We start from the raw sequence: 24,766 nt of genomic DNA, 5'->3' as shown, positions 1-24,766 counted from the left end.
AAAAACAAAAAAACGGCTCATCTCATTTAATTTCTAACTACTTTATTTGGAACTCACAAAAGACTTGAAATAATTATTAAAAAGCAGGTAAAACATCCAAGTTAATTACTTTTTTTTCATAGCAGTTTTCAGTGCTTCGATATTTTTAACATTCACAAAGCCTAAATCTGCATTAAAAACACCACGAACTAGGTTAATAAATATTAAACATCACAACAACACTTGTAATAAATAGTTAACACATGTAAAGGAAATCTTAAGATCAGAATACACTAAACCCATGTATGCGCGTTAAAAGCAGAACTTGGTTAAATAAACACTGAATGTTAACAGCTGGGGGTCAGCGGGACGACACGGCGGGGGCGTCATCAGTGAGATCATGGCTCCATTAAGGGAAAAACAAAGAATGCAGTCCTCTCTTCATGCTCTCCAGCTCCTTCTCTTGCTACACAAGAACAAAGGAAAACATTCACAAGAAAAGATCACTTCATTTAAAGCCGTGCACAACATCATCACAGCAAGAAATTCTCTGTTTTGCCACGGCTTTCAAAGAGCCATTGTTCTGAGGACGTGGCTGAAGGATGCAACATGAAAAGACGGAGAGAACCGGCCGAGTGCTTTTTTTTTTTTTTTTTTTTTCCCCCTCTGCCGGGTCACCTGTGTCCATATCTACTCACCATTTTACTGAGGAGTCTGTCCTGAGCTGACTTCATGTCGCTTCTCATCAGACACATCTGAAAACAGCCGGCAGAGGATGAGGGGGGATTTATGCTCTGCAACTCAGTCAACAGTATTAATGCACAGTCAGTCACAGTGACTATAGTCAGGATGAGAAGACAAGCAGAGACAAACTGATGTAAACGACAAGCAGAGACAAAGGATTGGACCGAGCTGAACAAAAACAACAAGTTTTTCCATGTTGGAGCTTTTTTAGATTTACACAGCTAATTAGTCGTCACACCGGAGCAACACTGCGAAGCACAAATTAGATGTCGGCTGTGAAGTTCATGTTCCCCGAGGGTCGGACCTGAGATGTGAAGAGTCTCTCCTCAGACTCCAAACTGTGGCATGTGTTGCTCTGAAGGGTCCTTTTCAGGGTCTCGTTCCTGGAGAACAAGAAACAGACGGCGAGGAGAAGAACCGTGATGGTCATTATCAGTAGCAGTAGATAAACCTCAGTGGATGGTGCACCTCTCAAAACATGAAGAGGAAAAAAAAAAAAAGTCACACTGATGTGACTGATGTCCATGTCAAGACGTGACAGCATCGTCCGTGAACTGCAGCTGCTGTTCCAGAACAATCTGGGAATGTTTCTTAGCTTCCTGCGCTCGCTTGAGGCCCTCGACTGGCCTTCTTTGTTTTCTCTGGCGCGGCAGCAGTTTTTCTGATTGTTACCAGCCTCACGTGTTCTTCCTTTACTCTTTGTGAGAATGACAACTCATGTGAATATCATTACAATTGCTTCTGGAGTGAGCGCGACCTGACGTAAAGCCTGGTAAATACAGGAAGGAGGTGCAGCGGTCAATCCACAATGTGACTCCAGTGCTTTTACTTTCTTTTTTTACTCAATTACTGCCCTGAGCTGTTCCATCATTTTGAGAAACTTAAAGAAAGGAGCGGGCTTGACCTTTGTAGTACTGAATAGACCATAGCATGTGTTTCAGGGACACACACTAACACATATTAAATAAGCTACGGTGGTAATATGGTTGTCTAGTCCTGAGAAAACCACCTCACTGCACCACGGTCCAACCAACGCTCCTGACAACCAGCAGAACATTACGTGGTGATCAAATCAACACCACTGATGCATCAGAATAATATCTTGTAGATTCCCACGGGGGTTAAACCATCTGAGCAAGTCGTTAATTCTCTGCCTATTTTAAGACGGAGCTTTGCTGCCTGAACATTAATGCCACAAGAAGAATGGCTCAGTTCTCTTGTTAGTTCAGTTGATTTATTTCCTCATGTAATGGTGGCGTACGTAAGCTCCATACAGAACAACAACATTAATGTTACGCGATTAAATATGTGGCAGCACTTTGAGTCCAACAGTTAGTTTTACAGTTTGATGTCGCTCTCCACTCAAACTAAAACTGCTCATTGTGCAGGAGCAGTAACTTTTACTCTCACTTCAGGAATGAGCTGAGATTTTACACAACTGCAGTGTGTGCCACCATATTCTTTTTTTTTTTTTTACAGTGTTATAGTAGTTTCTATAGTGTTTAAAGAAGTGACTTAGTTTGATTCAATTCCAATAATAATTCTAAGCCCCAGTATGTCATTATCAGTCCACAGATGAAGGTAATTGATTGACGGCTGGAACAGAAAACCTTTCAGAACAATGGCAGGTCAAGCCTTTGAAGAGTTCACACACTCTCACTAAACATCAGTTCTCAATTCTACTACCGCAGAAATTCTGCATTCTGTGATTTTATTGAAAAGATAAGACGGAAAAGTACATAAACTGACTGAAGGAGTGGAGGCTTGTCATCTCGAAAATGAAGAAATCGTGTTGAAATGCTGATTTTATAACCAGCCACTTGTGTGACAGAACAGTGCTTGGATCCCACAGTATGTGCTAATTAAAACATGGGGAGGATGCAGAGGGACACAAGGCGTGTTAATCAGTTTGGGTGCTTTGTATTCATGCAAGGGAAATGGCTTTAGAACAACAGGACACTGCCTGAGTGATCCCAGCGTGGAAATGCTGGTTATGTTTGCTAAGAAAAAAAAAAAAATAAAATATGTAGTTTACAATGAGGAGCATGACTTGAAATGAGAATGATGAGGTTTGAGTGAAAAGTATGTGCAATCCATCCCTTTACCAACTGTGTTGATCAGAGGAGCGAACATGCAGCTGTTGATGCTCACACAAACAAATAAACACAAGTCGGAGGTTTACCTGACGGCCTCTTGCTTCTTGTACATGTGGAAAGTGCTGGTCTGCTTTTTCCAGTACACCTTCCAAAACAAAAGAAAAACAATGATCAATCACGGCCCCAGTCAGAATAACATTCACTTTTCAGATTTTAATATCAGAGACGTGTCCAAGCTCATGAGAAAACAAAGAATAAGCAACAGTCTCTGGACTCCCATTTTCCCTCGAGCGAGCAAGAGAGAGAGAGCGAGAGGGGTAGAGGTAGAGAGGTAGAGCTAGAGGTGGCCTACAGTGGAGTCTTTTTCCATGCTTTTCAGCACCGAGTCGTCCTGTTCCAATTTATCAAGTTCTATTGAGAGGACTTTCTGAACCTGCCCAAGCGTCTGAGACCTGCACAGAAGAGCGGGGAATACAAAATGAAATGCAACCAAAAAACACTGTGTGTTGTGGAAAAGACTTTTCTTAAAGAGGAGCCCATGAAATACAGGAGTACATGTTTTCAACATACACTTCTTCTTTACTGACCTGTGTTTGACCACCTGCGTACTGACGGACAACACGTGATGTTGGACAGTCTTCAGGGACTGCTTGTTGTAGGCCTCCACCATCTTGTAACGGTTCTGGACAAAAACCCATTTTAAATCGAGTGAGACATGTTCACGATGCTGAGCTGTGTTTTAGGTGTAAATCACTTCGGGAACGAGGAAACGAGTATAATGGAGAATAATCTCTTGTATCATTGATTTAAATGTGTGTCCAACCAGGAACTTCGTTTTGATTTCAGAGTTGAACTGCTGATACAGGTTAGTTGGGTCCACAGCAGTTTCTGCCAACTCTGGATCTTCAGCCATGTCCTGATCTCCAGCCACACCTTCATCCTCCCAGGGACTCATGTAAGACGAGCCCACCTTCCTCAGCTTCTCCAAAGCAGGCGCCTCAGTGACTGAAGGGAACAGCAAAATAAGACGGTCCAGAAACAGAACAGTGTTTTTATCTAAAGGTGATTTACTGAAAATTAAATGTGACAAAATACTATAATTTGTAAATAATTTGTGTTCCAGATAGCTTTCTGATGGTTTTTATTTTTTTTAAAAGAACATGAAAGTTACAAAGATCAGAATTTCATCACTGAGGTCTATACCTTCCTAAATGACTGCATGGTTAATCTGATGTTTCATAAAAACAAGGGAAACTGGTACCTGACTTGTTGGTACTTTCATTATCTTCAGATATTCCTTTTTTGAAAGAAGTTTTATCCTTTGTCCAGTCTTTCTTGTTCAACTTTTCCTCAGAAGCACATTGCTTTCTCCACCTCTGAACCTTATCGTGAGTTTTGGTTGCTGAAACAAATAGATACATTTTTAATTTTCCATTTTAAAAAGAAGAAGTAAATTACTGTTTGTTTTATCGTCTCTTCCTGCATTGGAGAACCTCTGGATTGGAATTCACAATGACAACGTAACAAACACATTTCAGTGGTCGCCTTCATAAGACCGAGTGCGATCACTGCTTGTGTTGTTCAGATGACTACGTAAATTATGTGTTTTCCTCAGTACATTTGGACATGTTACTACACACTGAATTTACAGCTCCATGTCTAAGTAAAAGTAAAACAGCTTACAGGACTTGAACAACTTCCTTGGCTTCATCCGAGGAGACCGTTGACCCCGTATCTTGCCTTTCTTTTTCTCTTGCTTGTCATCGTCCTCTGAATCACTAAAGGAGAAATGGCGCTTGCAAAGGGGACCTGTGAGCACGAACACAAAGCTAGACTTCACTAACCATAACACAACTTCTTAAATAAAGACCTCTAAACTAACAACAACCCCAAAAACCAAAACCAAAACAACATGGATTTGAATCTGGTGTCCCATTGTGAAGCTTTGCAGTCAAAAATCCAAAGACATTAAAGCTTTCTTAATATATTGTAACTGCACTAAGGTCCTTTCAGTTCTGAGCACTTCAATCATACTGATGCACGAGACATCATGCACCACTTGAGTGTGCAAAGCAGCTAAGAACAGTAGTGGGCTAACATAGGAGATGCATAAAAGAGAAGAGAACATGTTCTTGGCGAGGTGAAAGGAGATCTTCAACTTAAAAAAAAAAAAAACACAACAACTGTGGGACAGAAGTCAATATAAGAGAAAATAAGAATCTGCATATCAACAAAGAAATTCAAGTCTTTAGTATCACCGCACTGCTAAACATCGCGAGCTTTGAAAGGTAAAAAACGCTGCGTCTTGTATAAAATACTGAGATGTTATAATTATAATAATTACACAGCATAATTGTTTTCATAAAGTCTCATCACTAATTGTAACCTGATTCGGCTTTCCAGTTTAGGGGAGAAGCAACGAAAACCTCCAGGAACAAACAGCAATTATGAAAAACGTTTTTCTTACCTGAGACGTGACACCGAGAGCCTCTCTTGGAAAGAGGCGTTTTCTGGAAGAATGGGTGGAAGTGAGTTAATTGCTGATGGGAACACTTCGTTCAGTTGTATTAATGCCATAGAAAATAAATAAGGGGGGTGAAGAACTCCCACCTCTATTGCTGCAACGGGGCTGTCTTTATTTCCATCAGTCAGTACCGACGATTTACTGGACGACTGGCTCAGTGAAAGCCCCGATGGTGTGGACACTTTGCTCATGCCGTAGTACTGGCGATAGTTACTGGTTTCCTCAGGAAATGGAGACTGGGGAGGAAAGGGCACAGCCGGCTTGTCCAGCTCATTGACAGTAGAGGTCAACAAGGGTTGAGTGGGCAGAGACAAGGGAGACTGAGACACTGAAGAGAGTTGTTTCTTGGCTTTACTCTTCTGAAAGACAAATAGAATGGAATGAATAAAATGTGGCAGCTCATGTTGTGGGTCTCTAATCAGCATGTGAATGATGAAGACATTCGTCACATTGCAGCACAGTTGAAGTGCTATAATCTCTTGTGTGGAAAATTGAATAGGCCGGAAAAAGCTCACTGAAGAAAGGGAACGTTGACTCTTTCTAGCAACGTTTCTCAGTTCAGTTAGTCTGGGAATTTCAAACAGCACTGCTCAGGCCACAGACATACTTCCGTAAATTCCAGACTGGAGGTAAGAAGTCCTCATGTCGCTCCAGAGATTCTCACATGATCGTCAGATGACGTGTATGACTTCCACAGGGATTAAAGCTACGTGGATAGCGCCAAGCTGCTAAATACCATGAAGCTGCTCGTCAGGACGGATGAGGCCATGGAAATATGATCACCTGCTCAGTAACTGCACTTTGATGTACAAATGTAGGTACATTTGGAAAAAGTACTTCAAAGCTGGAATTAAATTTTTTTTAATAGATTAACTCTAAAATTATACTGGACTAAAAACCTAATAGAGCAACACTACACGTCTACTGCACAATCCCAGAGATTAACGTTTTTTCTGAATAGCACATGAACATATCAAAGATCATCAACTCTTAAGAAAAGCTAACAAAAGGCTAATGAATAAACTGAGCCATTGAGGGCAAATGTTTTTGTCAAAGTTTATAAAAAACTTTATAAATATCTGCACAAGGTAGACCAGGGAGGGACGCTCATACGCCTGAGTGAAATATCTCCATGTCATTTTAACTGTTAACACGGAATCTATGAGCGTGACACTGAAGGAAAATAAAATGGTGTACCTCTCGTGCAGTGGGTTCACACAGGGGACCGGGTCCACGAGTTTGACCTCTCGGTGAAGCCAGAGAGGGAACAGAGTGGTCTGAATTGGTCCTGGACGAACTCTTTCCTGCTCTGTAGAAAGAGGACGGTGAGACTTTCCCTTTACTGCTGATTGTGGACCCACGCTTAGGGGGCAGCAGGACCAGCGGGGGGGAGTCCTCGCAGGGTGGGCCAGGGGAGGCAGGGAGCGGGGATCCCTGCGGGCTGAGGAGAGGGGAGCAGGTCAAACCCAAGGTTGGGGCCGACCTCTCGGCAGCTGTGAAGATCCAAAATAAGCACAGATGTTCAAACAGCTGGCTTGAAAGTTGAACAGAGTGTAAAAGGTCAATACAGACTTGCTTTTCTACATATCAACTTACACTTAAGAGGTTGAGAGAGTGAGAGGGCGCTCTGTGTAACACTTTAAAGTATTTGGATTCAAAGTACACATCTGCACATACACAGATGGTTTGACCAAGATACATGAGATTAGTTACTGGGGTTAATGAAGAAAGGCCTCATCTAATATTAGTATCATATTGTGGTTTTCAAATTTTCAACATCAATGAGTCATTGACAAGAAACTATTTTTTATCAGCAACTGTCTAACATGTGTAACACTGCAAGTTCTATTTGTGGCCCCCGTGATGGAATTAACCAACCAATGAAATTTTAAAGAGGCATTAGCTCATGTCAGAGGTGTCAAATGACTGTTATCTAATTCTGATCCTGGTGAGTCGCTTTCCACTGAATCTTACATCTCAGTTTCTCGATGAGAGGCGGAGATGGGCAGAGAGTGGTCTGACGTGGCACCCAGGAAGCCTTGGCTGTCTTTTCCTTTCCTTGAGGAGCAGTGGCTCTTTTCTTTTTCAACTTTGAGGTTTCTTGAAAAACATTCGGAGGCCTTTTCTGCTGGGAGGAAAAAAATATAAAAAAGTTGCTATTGACACGCATCTGTATGTAAATGAAAATACTTGTTTTTCAGTGAGGATAAGGAGTCTATGTAGCAATGTTGTTGTTTTGTTGCCAATAAACTGGCATTAGGAACATTTAATTTAATCTATGTGAGTAGATATAACAGCATGCATGCAGACATATTTCCTTTAACAAATAAATTATTCACATCTAGCTAAGATGTGAATGTCAATTGCTCAATAGGGGACCAGTCAAGATTTATTAAACTAAACAACTGAAGATGAATATTCCCTGACTGACTCCCACCTTCAGACTAGATGTCTTTTTCAGATCTGTTTGGTTGTCGCTTTCTGGTTTTCTGAGACTCTCGGTGAATCGCTCGGAAAAGGTGTGTTTTTTCTTCTTCATCTCTGGAACGTCAATGCAGGTTTCCTCTTTCTTTCTATGATCCCGGCCTACCAAAGATTTCTGTTGGCAAAGGCATCAAAAAGAATATGTGAAAATGACAGGGAACATTACTTAATGGCCAACAAATGGCTCATTGTGTTCAGCAGCCATGGTCACGAATAAAAAAACTAACTAGTCTTTATTAAATTCCTTTAAGTGATGATATTTAAAAGGCTGTCTGATGGTAAAAAATAAATATTAGTATGACTAATATTTAGTAAAAACCTTAAATAACTCTGTTGCAGTTATCTGCTCTGCTCCTTGATAATTGTGACTTTGACCACACAAGCAATTTTGCAAATTACTGAAGTGGAATAAACTCAGAAAAGGTACTGGTACTGTGTGGTCTAATCAAGAAAACCTTTTGAAAAGTTGCATTCTAACTAAGAACACTGATTTCATCATTTGATCCAGAAGATTTTTTATATAATATATATTATGCATGTTTGAAAAGAGTAGAAAAGTCATTTGCCTTAGGATGAGGGGGGGGTGTCTCAGTGTGTGACAGGCTGTCATCAGTATCTGGCTCTTTGTAGTTTTTGGTGGATGCGGCTGTTGCTCTCATCGGCCTACTGCCAGCTGCATGTGGTCTCCGGGGTGATGCTGTTGCTGGCTTCACTGTCTTCTTTGGTTGAGCCTGTGAATTATTTAACAAGGTTTTTGTCGAAGACAACAGTGACACACTGTGGCTGACAAGAATAGTGCACCATTGGTTTGCAGTAATGTTCCAAAAACAATTAGCACCTTACCTTCCTGGGTTTGCTATTGCCCAATGCAGCCTTTGGGGAGGGTGGGAGTAAATCTGAGGATTCACCTGCATGTATGAAATGTACCAACAGCATTATATGACTGTATGACCATCCCAAGAGAGCTGATCAACAGTTAGGAATGTGTCACTCACATGAAGTTTGAAGTGGCACAGCTTTAGTTTTGACGGGAGCCTGTCTGGAGTATTGAGCAACTTTGGGTTTGGGCTTCCTGTTTGACTCCCTCAGCCAGCTCACCTCTGTGACGGCATTGTCTGAGTCTGTGTCACTGAATAAATGCTTTTTCATGTGCCACTTGCTCTGCAACACCAATGCAGCAGAAGACGCACATCTGTTAATTTGCTTCTAATGATACAAATATGTAGATGCACGGATCACATTCTCTTTTAAAAGCGTACTTTTTTCACATGTTGTCCTTTCTTGGCTTTGTTGACGGACAGCGATGACTTATGGATGCCACTGTCCAAGAATATAGATGTGAAATTAGTTTAGAAATATGATTAGTTTGAATTCATCTACAAATAAATCCACAGTCCACCTGACCGACCTGTGTAATGTGGCAGAGCTGTCAGTGAAACTTTTCTGTCCTCCCTTAGGTGCAAACAGACACAATGAAACAATAAAAGCACTCAGGCAAGGCACAGCTGCATGCATGTCTAAAATTAGTACGAGTTACCATGAATGGCAATGGAGCTTCAACGCTGAATGCGAACACATCTTTCCTGTGTCAAAAAATAAAATTAAAATAAAAAACACAAAAAGCGATTACTTAAAAGGCTGTTGAAGCCAATTATTGATCTTTGAAATGTTCAGCTGAGGTTACCTCTGCTCGAAAGACTTTGTTACAGTCCTTCTGTGACTCATAGCTTCAGATTTCTCTCGCTAGATCAAACAGTCATCAGTGACACAAGCATGAAAAACAAACGTAGCCTTTAGTCCCATGTAAAGTGTACCAAAACAAGAATTAATCCTTACTTACTTTACTAACTGAGAGCCAGCTCGTGTTGAAGATTGGTCTGTCAAAGAAATTCAAATCAACAACATGCAATCCTACAATGAGAACAATGAGATCCTTACATTCACTGCAACAGAAAAATGAACTGGTGTGTGTGTGTGTGTGTGTGTGTGTGTGTGTGTGTGTGTGTGTGTGTGTGTGTGTGTGTGTGTGTGTGTGTGTGTGTGTGTGTGTGTGTGTGTGTGTGTGTGTGTGTGTGTGTGTGTGTGTGTGTGTGTGTGTGTGTGTGTGTACCTATTGGTAGGAGGATGGTTCGAAGGCTGAGGGACACTTGCTGAACATTCTTTTGTGGCTTGTGTTTTCTTCTTATAATGGCTTGAGATGAGCTTCACCATGCTGCCATTGACCTCTGTGTCTCTCTGGGTAAAAGTTGCAGAAGAGACAAATGACTTTAAACAGAAAGAAACATAAAGACATACGTAAGGTTTACACACTGCATACCTTCATTTTACTTGAAGTGGCTGAATTAGTATCACTGTTGTTCTTGGATGATGTTTTCTTCTGCCGGGTTTTGGTCATGTTGGTTTTCACCGCTGAAGCTTCCACTTCCAGTGACGACTGCCTTTTTGCATCGGTGCGGCTTTCTTTTCCCCAGACCTGCGGCTCTTCAGGGGAAGAGAGTGAGGATATCCGCTGATCTCCTGCGCTGCCATTTTTGGGGGTGACTTTGAGATTAGACATTTTTTTCTGGGGTAAAGCAGATTCCTGAGGTGGAGCATCTTTGTTCTCCTGGTCAAGTAAACTTTCCAGACGATGTGTAACCTCCTTGTGAAGTTTCTTCTGCCAGATTGTGGTCGAGTCCGAAATGGACCATTTCTGGTTTGAGGTTGGAGGGTGCTCCAGCTTTCCTCCCAAACTAGAACGAGACTCTTGAATTCACAAAAAAGAAAATCCAATATTCTTTTTAAAATCTTTACACTCTGAAACTGAAAATTTGTGAAAAGATTTGATGTCTTTATTGATTACCAGGTTTTGGAAGTAAGCCGATCTTCTGTGTGGGCATCATTAGCATTTCGGAAATGGACAATTTGTTCCTGCAATTTGAACATGGAATCATATGAAGACACAAAGACAATTGTATAAACACACAAGCACATGCATCTTTACAAATTGGAGCATTGTCTACTCTGACAGGAAGCAAATTTGCAGTTCAGAATAAAAGTTCTTCATGGTCCTTACCTGCTTTTTCCCATTTTGGGTTGACTATCCGGCACAAAGTTACGCTCTGTAAGGAAAAGAACACTAATAGTTACGCAAGTCCATAAAGAATTAAAATCCAGTGCTCATAAAACCTCAATTTGACAGCGATACACTCAGAAACTTACCTTCTCCTTGTCCACTTATGATCATGGAGACTGCTTCTGATACTGATGTGTTCTGATTCAAAGGTAGAGAAGAAATCATTTCAGCCAAATGAACATAAATGTACAGAGTTATGCAGAAACACCAGTTTGAAATCCAACAGAAGGGGATTGATACAGGGCGAGGCACAGCAATGCGAACCGTCAATTAGGTAGGAGGAAAAACTTTGAAACCTGCTACAACTTGTGCCGCGCGCCCATGTGCATCACAGTCGGAAAGACGGCCTGGTTACACACTTTTACATTCTGAGCGAGTGGAATTGAAATGATTTACATCAGATTACAAAGAAACACACACTGGCGCGATCATCTGCAAACTGAGCATTGCTTCATTTTGAAATAGCATCTCCATAGAAAGAGCTTACTGCTTATTTTCTTCCTCTGGGGTTTTCTGAACAATTCTGAATCTTAAGAAAGCAATCAAGAAATACAGTACAAATAGAGCAATAATATTTCAATGACATTATTTACAAAGTGGCTCTACCGTTTTGTGTTTGTTGGACTTCATCTTGAGGGCTGTTTCGGAGGTTGTGCTCACAATCGAAGTATCCCCCTGAGAAAGATAAACAACATACCAAAAAGAGCAAATCACAACTTGCTCGTTGTGTTCTTTGTAATATTCTTGGTGCAGCGTTTTCTACATAGCCTCATACCTGCGGTTTCATTCCTGAAGTTACACTACAAGGGGCTACAGTGCGACTGAGGGTTTTTGCAGAAGCTTCATCGGAGGGAACCCTCGTCACAGATGACATTTCTTTACCTTCAGCAAATGGAAAACACTCAAATGGGTGACCATGAATCAAGAGGTGACACAGCAAATGAAAATGCTTTCAATCCAAATTGAGTAATTTAATAACTGGTGCAACTTTAAGGTAAATAAGGAAAATATGTAATGGAGTAAGTATTGAGAATTTCTTTGGTGTCACCTACTTGACGACTTAAGAGCGAAGGCTCCGCCACCGTGCACGATTCCTCCTCCGCTGCAGGTAATGGTGTGTGTGGACTCTGAAACCCTCATTTTGGCCGGAGTTTTCATCTGATTCGAAAATCATAATAAATCTTAAATCGATCCCTGTTCATCCCCTTTACACATTGTTAGTAATTGAGCACAACAAAGTTGCAAATTTTACCTGATGACATGCAGGCTGAACCATACAGAACCCCCCCCCCTTTTTTTTTTAAGCTATTGACTACAAGCACAATATTTCATCTAATGTCAGTGTGTTATTGTTCAATCACTTCACTTCAGGTTAAAGTTGACACTCGTTCATGTACTTCCTCACGAACTGAATATATAATACATGGATCTAAAACAATACAACACACAGTAGTCAATAGTTTAAAATCTGCCCAGCCGTAAGAGAACCATGAAGACATATATGTTAGAGAGGTAGATGGTGGGTTAAAGTAAATCACCATCATTTAACTTTTCTACCTGCAAAGGGTCGGAGTGAGGAGGCAAAAGGTGGGGAGCAGTGGTTTTCTCACTCCAGCTGAGAGACACCTGGCTCTCTGGAACAATCTGAGGGAGGAATTTGCATGAGAAGACAATTAACAAAAAACACAATCACTTTAGACTGAAATGCCTTCATTGTCTTTACAGTTCTGGGAATAATAAGATTTCTCTCACAGAGGATTCAAAATGATGAAAATTAGCTCCAACTTGCACCATATGAATTTTATGAGATTCAACAAGGCTGTTATTGTTCAATACACGGGTAACTGGAAGAGTGCTTTTATCACAGCTTCTGGGTGAGAGTATTGTTTACCTGGGTGGTGTTCTCTTCCATTGCACTTTTCACTACAGACATGGCCTAAAGGAAAGAGACACTTGTTAATGAGCTCCAGATAGAGCTCGGGCCAAAAGTTGTGATTCCACCTTTTTTCTTTTTTCCTGACATCATTTTACTTTTATTAGCAAAGCGTGTACTGTGGCGATACAAGAACATCTCAAGTGTTGCAGACTGAAAATACTCTGTTTTTGGTGGGTCCATAGGTGCTGCCAGCAGCCTGAAGGACGTCCAAGGAGGAGCTGAAATGGATGCTCAGACTGGATCCTTCCACTGAACCAACAACCACCACCTCTGACATCTTTATCTGCAACACTTTCCTCTTACGCTTCTCTGCACACAAAGAGCACAGTGTCTAGGCAGGAAAACAGATCCCACACATAGTAAACACACAGTGTATTATGTTTTTAATTTGATGCCCCCCCCCCCCCCAAAAAAAATCTGCCTTATAAAAGTAATTAACCTATCATTTTTTTTCATATATGTGAATACAAAGGTCAATTACCAGACAAGTGGTATTTTTCTTTTCCTATCAATATTAAGGTCACGGATGACCGGAAATACCACAGTATTTGTGACGTTGTTGAGAGACTGAAATTGACAACAAGGAAAAAAAGAGATAAAACACAAATAGTCTTTGGTCTTTCATTACCTGTAACGGCGTAGCTGACAACTTCATTCTCGTTGACAGATATTGCTTCCCAGTGGCTCTCCTGCGTTTAAATGAACAGATGTTGGTGTCTGCTGTCGTGTGAGGGCTGCTCCTTTTGATTTACACATTAAGGCACTAACCTCTGCGTCAGCCAAAGTAAAATAAAATGAGATGCTGTGGCTGCCAAGGTTGAAGTCAATCCAGAATTCCTCAAGCTTCTCATCTATGGGCATCAGGAGCTTGACAACATAACCACATCTTGTCAACACACCCACGAACAAGCTTGGTAATAAAGTATGCTTTGTGACTTCCACAATTACACTTCAACGTGCTCAGAGAGCAGCAGAGTTTTTTTCTTTCTTTCTATCTATTGGAGACGTTTACTTTCATTTTGTGCATGATTGCATAGATGTTATAATACTCACCTCATATTTGTCGAGGTAAACTTCCAAACAGGGGTAAGAGTATACTCTACAGTACAGAAAAGACAATGGGGTTCACTTAATGGTAATTGTTGCACATGTGCTTTTTGTCCGTCTATCAAGATTACCCAAATCTTTTGCATGTTTATATAACAGTCATTTATATCAGAGATCGCAGAGGAAACAAGAATCGATTTGTTTTATTTTACATTTTGACTTTCCAAAACATCGCTTGATTTTACTTTACAAGAGCATATGTGAATTAGCCTTATACTCATTCATTTTCTAAACCAAATAACACCTGTACCTTCTTCTGTCTCCATGCATCCCATTCACCATGTTCAAAAACTGGCGGCAACCCTGAAATTGGACACATTTACCATTGAATTTGTCATTATCTAAATGCAATAAACATAATGTTAACGGTGCAAGAAAAGCCTAATTTTACCGTCTCAAACTCCAAATCACAGATCTTGGTAAATGCACAGGCTACGTGTCCCATGCTGAACCATGTATCGGCCAGCGCTCTCCTCTGAGCTGGAGAGGTCATTCTGAACAGTGACTCAATCAGTGATGACTGAAAGTCATAATCTGAAAAAAGGGGGACGGGGGACGGACTGTTGATATTGTACTTCTTTAAATCTTTTAATTTTTAGTTATGGTTGATAAAATATTGTGCAGTTTATTGAAAAACACTTACCCCCACCATCTAAAATATAACCAGCCAGTTTCATCCTGTACAAAAGAAATTAAGCAAATATCGAGGATCTTGTGAATATTCTCAACATTTGTGATAATGTTTGTTACTATGAGCAAATGAACGTGACCTACATGAGGCCTGAGGACTCTTGTGACGTTAGGAGTTTCCTTTCTCTCTTAAGTTCCACGGGCATTTTATCCAAAATGAGGTTAAATTTATGGATTGCCTGAAAACATTATCAGCAAATGACCGATGAACGCACAAACACTGCAATCTCTTAGACTAAATGCTACACCAAAGCAGGTGTTGACACCATTTCCAACCTCTTTTTGAATCAGTATGTAGACTCTGGGATCGACTGCCAACTGACCAATAGGATACAGGAAGGACTCAGTGACCTTGTATGTACCTGCAAATATGCACATTCTTGGATTGCCATCACAAGAAACACATCACCTGTCAATTTGTGTGACATATTAGATGACCCAGTGGCTGAAATGGCAGTTCCGGAACACAAAACAAATGCTGACAATGGATTGCAACCAAATAAATGTACAAACCCTCTTTGCAGGCCTCATGAATGGTCTGCAACAAATAACATGCCAACAAAACATCTTAGAATATGAGCAACAACAAAAAACAACATTTAAAAACATCAGGCAAAAGACAAACATGTAAAGGAGTAAACATGAAGAATTCACATTTCGGGGTGTGACACAAAAAGTACTACGTAACTAAAAAATATTAAAGGCATACTTAGTTAAGTTGTTTTCTTTAAAGGAAAAGTTGTCCAAGACATTTGGGGCATGCGCACACAAAATCCAATCACCTTTCGGGGACCAGTAAAGTAACCAGAGCCTCTGCTCCAGACGTTCTTATATTACAGCCAAGTACATACAGTACAGGGTTAGAATGTCTGCAACACCATGGAACAGGAAAAAATCATCAATATATTCCTTTGAAAAATTACAAGGAAGCAATTGAGGTATGTCAAAATACAAGAGGTGTGACTTCAATTGGGATTTGCCGAGTCTACAGTGAGCGCAAATTCCTGTACAAACTTATGATTATGAAGTGTGTATAGCAGGAATGAGAGTCATCCTTAACAGATAAATGTGAGAATGACCATCTTCTGGCTGCTGATGCACACTATAGCATACTATAGCCCCAGACAAAGAATGTATACGAATAGAGATTAGCTTACCATCAAAGCATTAAGGAAGTCTTCGGAAAGTACGAACAAATCCGCATCCCAATGCTGGACCCACAGCTGCTTGCACTTCTCGAACCACTGCACCATGTGCACAAAAAACACATTCAATTAAATACATTTAACTCTAACAGCAGTTTTAAAAGCACCACTGTCAGTGTGTGTTAGATGTCTACTTATCTTGTCGATCAAGCCTTTGGTTATCAAACCAGGGAGTCCTTGGCCAGTGCCACATAACTTCAAGTTTTTCCCACACTTGTAGAGGCTAGCAAAGGCCAAACTGGCTGCTTTGAGATCCTTTTTGTCCAAACTCTAAACAATACAAGTAGAGCTTCATTGAAAAGGACAAAGCAAAGAGATATTTCTGGCGTGATAGTGAAAGCCTTCCACTTACCCTGCTGACTAGTTTATCCAACTTGTTGACAAACTGTTGGGAACATTTCATAATGGCATCCTCCTGAAAATCTATTTGTAAGAAGACATGCAGCGGCTGGACATCACCACTCTTCAACACCTCGTTGATCACGTTCTCCAACTGGACACAGTCAGCAGACATTACGGTTTCATTCAATCCACGATATCAGCTGAGATGACAACAATGTTGAAAAGCTAAGTTAGAGGCATCATCACCTGTCTTTTCTCACCGAGCACCATGTTTGTTTATGTGGAAAAGCCTCCACTGTAGAAGGAGAAATGCAAACATAATGTAATGAAGAGCAAGTCAAAGCCAGGCTGCTGTGTCTATGAGTGAAGTGGCTAATAAGTTAATCTCTACATTCTATCAAAACCAATCGCTTCAAATATCCTAACTAGCTCATAATCACACGCAAAATAAATCAACCATTTCGAACAAACTGACATTTAACACCGTTCTGGAATGTTGTCTATATTTTCTTAATGCTAATGATTTAGCAAACATAACATCTGCGATAGTGAGCAAGGATTAATTAACGGAAAACTTCGAACAGGTGAAAGTCTTTGAGAAAAACCTTTTGGTCTGTATTATAAAATACGCGATATAACTCACAGTTAGTTGAAGTTTCACATAGGAGCGTGACAGAGTTCATTTATTGTTTTGTTTGTTTAGTTTTTTTTTAATTTTCTTCCGATGGGCCCGCATCTGAAAACCGCGGGAAGCTCGTGACGTGAGATCGCGAGGACAGCTCGCTTGCGTCATTAACGTCCGACCAGAGACCCGAGGAGTATGTAAACATGGGGAGTGCAGCAAGAGTCCCCGAAGGTAGAGCCTGGAGTCTCTGAGGAAGTCACAAGTATGGCGATTTCTCACTTGTTATCCGAAGCCCATCAACATGGGTGACGGAGGGACAATAATCTGCGGACACAATCATTTCAAAATACCCCCCCCCCCCCCCCCCCCCCCTCGTAATAGATGATATCTGTTGGCTCAAAATCAACCTTTTAAACCTACAAAATTCTGAAAGTGCATTTCACTACCTAGGGATGGATATTTTTGATCAAGGTGACAACCACAGAGGTTTCATCTATACTACCAGAGCTCAGAATTGTAATGGACTCTGTAGACTCCTTAATTCACTTATAGAATGGATTTGATCTAGATTTGACCTTCCTATTTTCATCACAATTTTCTAAAATATCCTGCAGAGAAAGCAGACCTGGGTCACATCTGTCCCAAATACCCAAACATTGACATCAGTGCTGCTGTGTCAGATTTCTCGACTATGGAATTATTATTTTTTTACTCAATTGACATTTTTATGCTACAAATTATGCAATCTCTAGACATTTGGTAAATGTTCTACTTTTGGACAGATTTTGCAATGCTCAAATGGCTTAACATCCATCCATCCCTATATTGTGCAGCCAGCTTACTACAAGCTTATGTAGGGTCACCAATTAACCTTACATACATGTTTTTGGACTGTGAGAGGAAAGTGGAGTGCCTGGGGGAAACCCATGCACACAAGGGGAGAACATGCCTGTGTGCAAAAAGCACCTGTTTTTTATTTGGTGCTATATAAATAAAGCTGAATTGAATTGAACATGCAAACTTCACACAGAAAGGCCTGGGGGTATTTGAACCTGGACCTTCTCACTGTGAGGCAAGAGCACTTAGCACTATTCCACCATGCAATGGCATATGCAGTTTTTATTTCCCCAATACAAATAAAGTGTCCACTTTAAAAAAAAAAAATCCCAATGTTGAAACCTCACAAGTATCTAGATGAGTCATTATGAAAGTTTAAGAACAAGTTGCTCTTTCTAGGTAAAGGGATCTGCAGATTGTAACACACAGAGTTACAAAAGACAAAAAGTACATTTACTGTTACACCAGCTTTCACAGGAGCCGTGATGATAAATAACACAGATCATGGTTAAACTTGTATCACAAAATATATATATCTTCTATACCACTTAGTCCAGTTCAGAGTCACGGGGTGCTGCAGCCAATCCCAGCTAACTATGGACCAGGGCAGACACACCCCAGACAGGTCGCCAGTCCATCACAGGGAAAACAAAGGTAGTCACACACGCTCACGTTCACACCTATGGACAATTTAGAGTCACCAATTAACCTCATGTGCTTGTTTTTAGACCACTATGGATTGTTACTGTCAGCTGCTTTTGTCTTTTCTTTATAACTGTGATTAATTGCAGTTGCTTAAAAATTTTTTTAAAAATGTGGAAAATGGCTTGAACAGTCAGTAAGAATAAAACACAGCATATTGTTTCATGTACAACATTTTCAAATTTATTGAAAAATATTTTAAGATTTTCATTTATTTTCTTGAAACATTTCTTTCAGTAACAATTATTCTTAGAATACACATCAAAATTGTTGAGCAGACCAAATACTTTAGAATTTATAAAACATTTTCATATAAGAATCCAGCTCAATAAAAACAATGGATGTACATTATTTCAGTTTTAAATATTATGTGGACATAACCTCCAACCCTCAGTGAAGTGCATTTATTAAGTGCTTTTTTTAATAGCTAAAAAAATACAAACAAATCATCTACAATTCAAACAAAACAAGTTAGCATCAGATGTGCTCGTGTGAATAACTGGCGAAAACTGTGCAGTGCCAACAATTCAAAGTAGACAATATATGTCATTATGCAGTTGTTGTTTTTGCCATAGATTTCACTGACAGCTGTCATACAGTGCTTCATATCGATGTACTCTACCTTTATTGTGCATCCTAAATGAAATGAACCATGCTATCCTCGCATTCTTTAGGCACAGCGAGTTTGTAGATTTGGCAAACTAATTTATAATTCTCCCCATGATTGTTGTCCCAGTACTCAGCTCCACAGACTTTGTACTGAATCGCAAATTCTAACATGGCTCCTGGCTGCAGGAACGGAGGGACAGGCAGATGAAAACGAAACGTATCACAGCTTAACTGCCCTTCCTCAAAGCTTGTGGTGATGGTGGACACCCAAGAAGCCTTAGCTTCTGCAGAGCTTTTCCACTCTGTGAATGAGTAACGAGCTGTGACATCTTTGTCAAAGTCCAAATTGAGGACCTGTGTGATTCCAATGACCCCTAGTTCGAAACACAACACTCTCTCCAAGCACACTTTCTGCTCATGGAGACGATGCAGAAATCCCGGCTGGTCGCCAGGCTGTTGGGCAAAAACTGGTTCTAAGTATGGCAAGCAGATTTCCAGATGTTGCCCATCTGCCATCTCGGCACCCATCAACAATCTGAAGGCAACATGATGTGGCACAAGTGGCTCCTCTCCCGATTTAAAAACCTTGATGTCTTCCAGGTCAAGTCCCAAAGAGTCCACAAAGCGCACACCCACATGCCTGCATTGCTTTCTTTTCTGTGTCGCAGAAGGCAGAGAGTGTGACCTCTGTCGAATGATGGGTTTGGGTGTGGGCTCACAGGAGAGGCTGCGGTGCAATTCCTTTTTTTTTGGCACAGACACTCTGGGACTCGGGGGACGGATTGGAACAGGCTTCCTCTCTGCATTAGATTTGTCAGCTCGAAGCATTTCAGTCAGGTTGATCGTAATGCGTGGCCTGGAGACCCTGCTGCAGCTTGGCATTGGCTGCTCAAACTTTGAAGAGGGGATCCTCTCTCGTCCTATAAACCACCCTTTATCCATGCTTTGCAGGAAGTGGTGCTCTGCTCACCTGAGAAGAAAGCTTAACATGACAATCATCACATTTAGTTTTTAACTTCAGTCTTATATGTTTATATCACTGCAACATTGAGGATCGTTTAAGTAAAACAATTGTTGTCCTGTAACTTTGGCAACAACACTTTTAAGACAAATAGTCACAATTCTAACGGGTAGGCGTGGTCTCAGAGTGTACGTGCCGTGCATGAATACATACTGCACTGAACAGCTGCAGCACCATCATAAAATAAACACAGATAATCACATCATCTCACCATGTAAAGCCAGGAAACGTCGGTTGCATTCAAGCTGCACCGTATGGCCTAACCTGGGTCCTCCATTTGCAGTATTATTTATTTAAGCAGCGCATTTCCGTGCGTGACGAAGTCCTTGGTATTCTTGTGACCCGTATTCCTATCCGTCCAACCCACATACATGTCCCCTCCCGCGTGAAGTCGTTGGAGATCATCTAACATGCGCGCAGTTCACAGGAAACTACACAGGAGTAGAATGTCACATGGGTGATTGAGTACATTTCATTTAAATAGTTACATTTACTTTCATTATTGTCTTCGCTACTTTCGTGGCTACGGTGGTGGACGTTCCTCCAAATAATATCCATTGTTCGGTAACTACAGGTGCAGTATTTAAAGCGCGTTTTGTAGTATTTTTAATGCGCGATAGGCAGAGAAGAACTACAAATACCAGAATGCACCGCGCTGACGCTGGCTTCGACACCAGCAGCGAGCCAGTCAGTAGCAGGTAAACAAACCTATCTGACTGGGACTGCGAGCCAAACAAAGCGCTGTCCGACCGCCCTCCGTATGTAATGGCGAGAAGGATGACAGACGAGAAAAATACACGTCTACTGTCACCACTCAACTAAAATTGCGTTTGCTGCGCTGTTGTTGGACATCAGCAGGTCGACGTGCTTTTTACCCTGCAGTGAAGGAGCCACAGACGTCTGCGCATGATGCATTGCAGCACTTTGGAGAAAATGGGTGTTTTTAGCCTCATCCTTAGACTAGAGTATCCGATCCGAGATGTCGGTTGGGTTCTTTAGCCACCGTGTGGTTTAACTTGTGCATGACTCAGAACAACATCTCCTCTGGTGCAACATGGGGCCCATCATGCAGGAACGCACAGCATCCACGGCACTGAAGCGCGTCGTCTCCAAAGAGAAGATCCGGGCAAAAAACACTGAAAACAGCGGGCCAGTAACCAGGTAGGCCTTGTTTTACAGATTCATGCGAGAGATGTATGTATGCATTATACGTTTTGTTGCAGAGATGTGTTAGAGGCGAGTCTGTTAAACAGTCGCGTTTCCATAGTTCAAAGAAAGGCAACAAAACGAAGAAGGTGGTTGGACAGATGAAAAATGCCCCCCCAGGACCGGCTCAGGATAAGGACACAGTAACGACAATGCACAGGGTATGTGAATGACTCCCCTGTACAATAAACAGTCATTTTATTACCTTGTTGTTGTTTTTTTCACGGTATATTTAAGGCACAGTCTTGCTGCAGCTGGTGTTTTTGGCTCTGTGTTCAAGATCGAAATATTCAACTCATTCTCAAAATGATTATCTTACAGGGTGCCCAGTCAAAAGGTGTCAGAGTAAAGTCCAGCAGTGTAAAGAATACAAGCAAAGTCTCCAGGTAAGGGCAAACAGGAAGTTCACGTCTTCTCAAAATGGTTGGCTTCAGATTCATCACTCCCTAAATCAGCATACAGCATTTTTTTTGTTTAGTTTTCATAGAGTAATCTCTGTTGTTACAGCCCGGAAGAAGAAGGAGATGTGAGACCTCAGCTCCGCAAGCACTCGTACACACACAGGAAAGAGGAAAAACAAGAACATCAGCGGTTGTCACAATGCAGCAGCGATCTATTCCAAAATCGTGGGGCAATGGGGAAAAACAGACGCGCCCTGTCGCTGCCTCTCTGTCCAATATCAGGCTTACGACAAATGTCGAATCACCCGCTTACACACTCTCCAGCCCCAACCCCGGAGGCATTTCAGCAGCACTACAACAACAAGGAGGATGATACTGACAGTGCCAGTGATCTGTCAGACTCAGAAAGGCTGCCTGTACTGCCGTCTCCATGCACCCCCTGCACCCCGCCTCATCTTAACCTCCGGGCTGAGATCATCAACACAAATGACTTTCCCCCGGACATTCCAGGGCCTCATGGGACAGGCGCGGGTGATGAAGATGGGAATGAAAACCCAGCCTACAGCTACCCTGAATTTCTGCCCCCTCCCTTTAACAGCTGGAGCTTGAGACAGCTGGCAGTGTTTCTCCACACAGAGGGCCGTGGAGCCCCCCGGCCAAAGCCTGTAGGGCCCCTAGAGAAGTACCTGGAGAGGCTGCTGCAACTGGAGTGGCTGCAGATCCAAACAGTCCAGGCGGAGAACAGCCGCCCACCTGGGAGCCGTCCCAGGCCACAGGGTTTCCCCTCCGCCACGGCTCCTCACCCGCCCAGGCCTCACACAGCTCCACCCTCACGACTCAACTCCCCGAAAGGGCTGCGACACAGCCAGCGAGCCTTCCCATTTGCACCTGTTAATAACCCCCCATCACCAGCCTCAGCGTCAGCCCAGCACCAGCTCTCTCGCTTTCCAGTTTGTCCCCACTGTCATATTCGCTACCCTTTGTGTAACGGAAGCTGCTCCGCCTATGCCTACCAGCGCCACTCACGGCTCAGCCCACTGCTCGAGCGTAAACCCCGACCAGGAGTGACAGTGAAGAGGAGCAGCAGTGAGACCCGAGCGCCTTCCACAGAGGGCAGGAGCCCAGGAGCACAAGGTGGAAGTGTCGGAGGGGCCCAGACCCCCGTGAGCCCCTCTGCTGGACGGAGTCATCTCAGGCACATGCAGGCTGCAGGCAACTCGCGAAAACAAGCCCAGGAATCGGGCAACAACCAAAGCGGCAGAGGCCAGGTGAGGAAGAGCCGCGTCAGAGCTAACTCTGAGACGGATGTTAAAAAGGATCCCGGTGGCAGCAAGGCAGCTGGTCCAGACAAACGTGTTGTTGCCGCAAGTAAGAAAGAGATCACCACCTCCCGGAGAGAGGACTGGCAGAGGACGGAGGCAGCAGGTCAGGCCTCGAAAACCACCGTAAAAAGAGTTGCTAAAGAGCCATCATCTCTCTCCAAACCCCCACTTAGTAGTAAGCAGAATGGCAAAACAAAAAATGTGCACTTTGTTGCAAAGTAACCCCTACAAAACCTTGCAGTGTAGTGCTTTATTTAGAGGTTACTTGGGACAGGAGCCTGAAACTATGCTTGCTTTCTGTGTAATCTGTGTAATACTAACATGTCGTAACTGTTGTACAGCAGTCAAAATCAGTCAGTGGTGAACAGCCTCATAAAGGTTCTAATTAGCAGGAATAGAGCAGCTACAATACAGATAAAACAGCTCAGAATAATGTGAAACTTCAAATAGAACACGCAAACATTTCATTTAAAATGTACAGCTGTAGTCATAATGCTGGACTGTGTTTTAACTGAAGGCTCATTGTGAAGCCAAATACTGCTAGGATTCAAAAAAAAAAAAAAAGAAGAAGAAGCTTTTATGTGAATCTAAACTCTATTGCACTGCACTGTCACCTTGATATTCTACTGATAGTAAAATACGCATAAAAATAGACATCAACCGTACTGCTGGCTAATTTCAGCGTAAGTAATCCATAGTGAAGTTCAATACAGGTCATTGCATTTTAAGACATCCAATATGCCATTCGCAGTAATAGTGCAATTTTGAATGTTTGAATGTATTTATTTTCAATGCACTTGTTTTACTTGATGTTGCTTTATAACTTTTTTTAATTTTATTTATTTGGTGCCTCATCTGTTCAATCCATTTTTAAATTAAAGCATCTTCGGCTGAGAAGACGGAGGCACAGTAAGTGGTGAGGGGCGGTGTTACTGTAGTTAGTTCCACGTGTGTTTGTGCTTTGGTTTTCCATTTTTGGTTCCAAGGGCTTTTCATGTTTGAACAGCTTGAATTGTCGTCTACGATGAAATACTGTATTTTGCATAGAGCTGAGCTCTTCTTATCATTGAAGATGGTGTAATGTTTGCTACGAATGTAAATGGATATTTTTCCAGATTTTATATACCATAGTTATATTTATGAGAAGTGTTGTGATTGACTTGTACCCATCATTGTCATTGTTATGTTTACATTATGCACAAACATGTTTATTTTAGTTAAAAGACCTGAATGTGTCTGTATGCCTCCTGTAATGTCATTTCCATTATTCAGCATTTCCAGGCTGTAAAATGTTAATGTTATACATATCACCTTCATAATCCACTGCATACTTGATGTCTTTGGGGCACTGTGTTTACATTGGAGTGTTTTATCAGTTTGTTGTGATTTACCATTTGCACTTGATTTATATATATATATATATATATATATAACACTACATCAATCTAATAGTGATGTATATTCTGATTGCACCTCTTAACAAGATTATTCATGTAGAGTATCAAAGCCATAAGGGATGGGGAGTTGTAATGTTATTATAAATGTGTACATTACATCAAACATGCACGCAGAAAGATTGTGGTATGTATTTTCTCAGTGTTGAATGCAAGTGTTTGTAAGGCATAGAAATAAATGTTTTGCACACAAAGGGCATTGAGTCTTTTTTTTGGGGGGGGGGGAGACCTGAAAAAAGTAATACGCATACTATTTGAATTCTGACAAGGAATGAAAGATAACCCGTTATAGACTTCATACAAAGTATGAAAACAATCAAGTGTTGGGTATTGAGCTTAAATTGGTTGGAATTTACAAATGGCTACC

General features: G+C 41.6%; 3 protein-coding genes across 4 annotated transcripts; 1 reads left to right on the top strand and 2 right to left on the bottom strand.

Moving 5' to 3' along the window:
• Positions 1-29: 29 nt before the first annotated feature.
• On the bottom strand, positions 30-16,394 carry sycp2 (synaptonemal complex protein 2; the record flags this gene model as incomplete). The annotated part of the gene is made up of 43 exons (XM_080470049.1): positions 30-445; positions 678-734; positions 1,028-1,106; positions 2,906-2,964; positions 3,172-3,271; positions 3,407-3,501; positions 3,643-3,824; positions 4,081-4,221; positions 4,503-4,628; positions 5,287-5,329; positions 5,430-5,702; positions 6,541-6,836; positions 7,318-7,468; positions 7,781-7,942; positions 8,394-8,558; positions 8,671-8,735; positions 8,823-8,988; positions 9,087-9,147; positions 9,236-9,279; positions 9,365-9,410; positions 9,512-9,570; positions 9,668-9,704; positions 9,938-10,062; positions 10,145-10,572; positions 10,670-10,737; positions 10,883-10,928; positions 11,029-11,155; positions 11,549-11,617; positions 12,500-12,586; positions 12,834-12,878; positions 13,039-13,187; positions 13,507-13,567; positions 13,647-13,745; positions 13,932-13,977; positions 14,236-14,288; positions 14,377-14,519; positions 14,629-14,663; positions 14,760-14,854; positions 14,952-15,037; positions 15,189-15,213; positions 15,833-15,930; positions 16,015-16,150; positions 16,233-16,394. The coding sequence occupies 43 exons, from the start codon at positions 16,392-16,394 to the stop codon at positions 389-391; spliced, it is 4,647 nt and encodes a 1,548-aa protein (XP_080326175.1). The 3' UTR covers positions 30-388.
• Positions 16,395-18,549: 2,155 nt separating this feature from the next.
• Positions 18,550-20,389, bottom strand: ppp1r3da (protein phosphatase 1, regulatory subunit 3Da). 2 transcript variants are annotated; one of them, XM_080468744.1, is made up of 2 exons: positions 20,228-20,389; positions 18,550-19,977 (listed from the first exon to the last, which is right to left on the bottom strand). In XM_080468744.1, exon 2 carries the CDS (start codon positions 19,935-19,937, stop codon positions 19,023-19,025), a length of 915 nt encoding a protein of 304 aa, XP_080324870.1. In that variant the 5' UTR covers positions 19,938-19,977; positions 20,228-20,389; the 3' UTR covers positions 18,550-19,022. The 2 variants fall into 2 exon arrangements, with proteins under 2 accessions (XP_080324870.1, XP_080324871.1); XM_080468745.1 differs by having other exon boundaries at positions 18,550-19,965.
• Positions 20,390-20,702: 313 nt separating this feature from the next.
• fam217ba (family with sequence similarity 217 member Ba) lies at positions 20,703-23,494 on the top strand. Its single transcript, XM_080468592.1, has 4 exons — positions 20,703-21,177; positions 21,284-21,383; positions 21,544-21,608; positions 21,730-23,494. Exons 1-4 carry the CDS (start codon positions 21,071-21,073, stop codon positions 23,165-23,167), a joined length of 1,710 nt encoding a protein of 569 aa, XP_080324718.1. The 5' UTR covers positions 20,703-21,070; the 3' UTR covers positions 23,168-23,494.
• The last annotated feature ends 1,272 nt before the right edge of the window (positions 23,495-24,766 follow it).

The sequence above is a fragment of the Lipophrys pholis genome (genome assembly GCF_963383615.2).
Source record: "Lipophrys pholis genome assembly, chromosome: 8".
In the NCBI taxonomy this organism is placed as follows: domain Eukaryota; kingdom Metazoa; phylum Chordata; class Actinopteri; order Blenniiformes; family Blenniidae; genus Lipophrys; species Lipophrys pholis.
Note: the sequence above shows the minus strand (reverse complement) of the source record. Positions and strands in the feature narration are given on the sequence as shown.

Excerpts from the sequence above, each read along its gene's own strand:
- ppp1r3da (XM_080468744.1), bottom strand. The coding sequence starts at position 19,937 with ATGGATAAAGGGTGGTTTATAGGACGAGAGAGGATCCCCTCTTCAAAG.
- fam217ba (XM_080468592.1), top strand. The coding sequence starts at position 21,071 with ATGGGGCCCATCATGCAGGAACGCACAGCATCCACGGCACTGAAGCGC. Across the intron at positions 21,178-21,283 it reads AACAGCGGGCCAGTAACCAG|TTCAAAGAAAGGCAACAAAA; the intron begins GTAGGCCTTGTT and ends GCGTTTCCATAG. Across the intron at positions 21,609-21,729 it reads AATACAAGCAAAGTCTCCAG|CCCGGAAGAAGAAGGAGATG; the intron begins GTAAGGGCAAAC and ends CTGTTGTTACAG.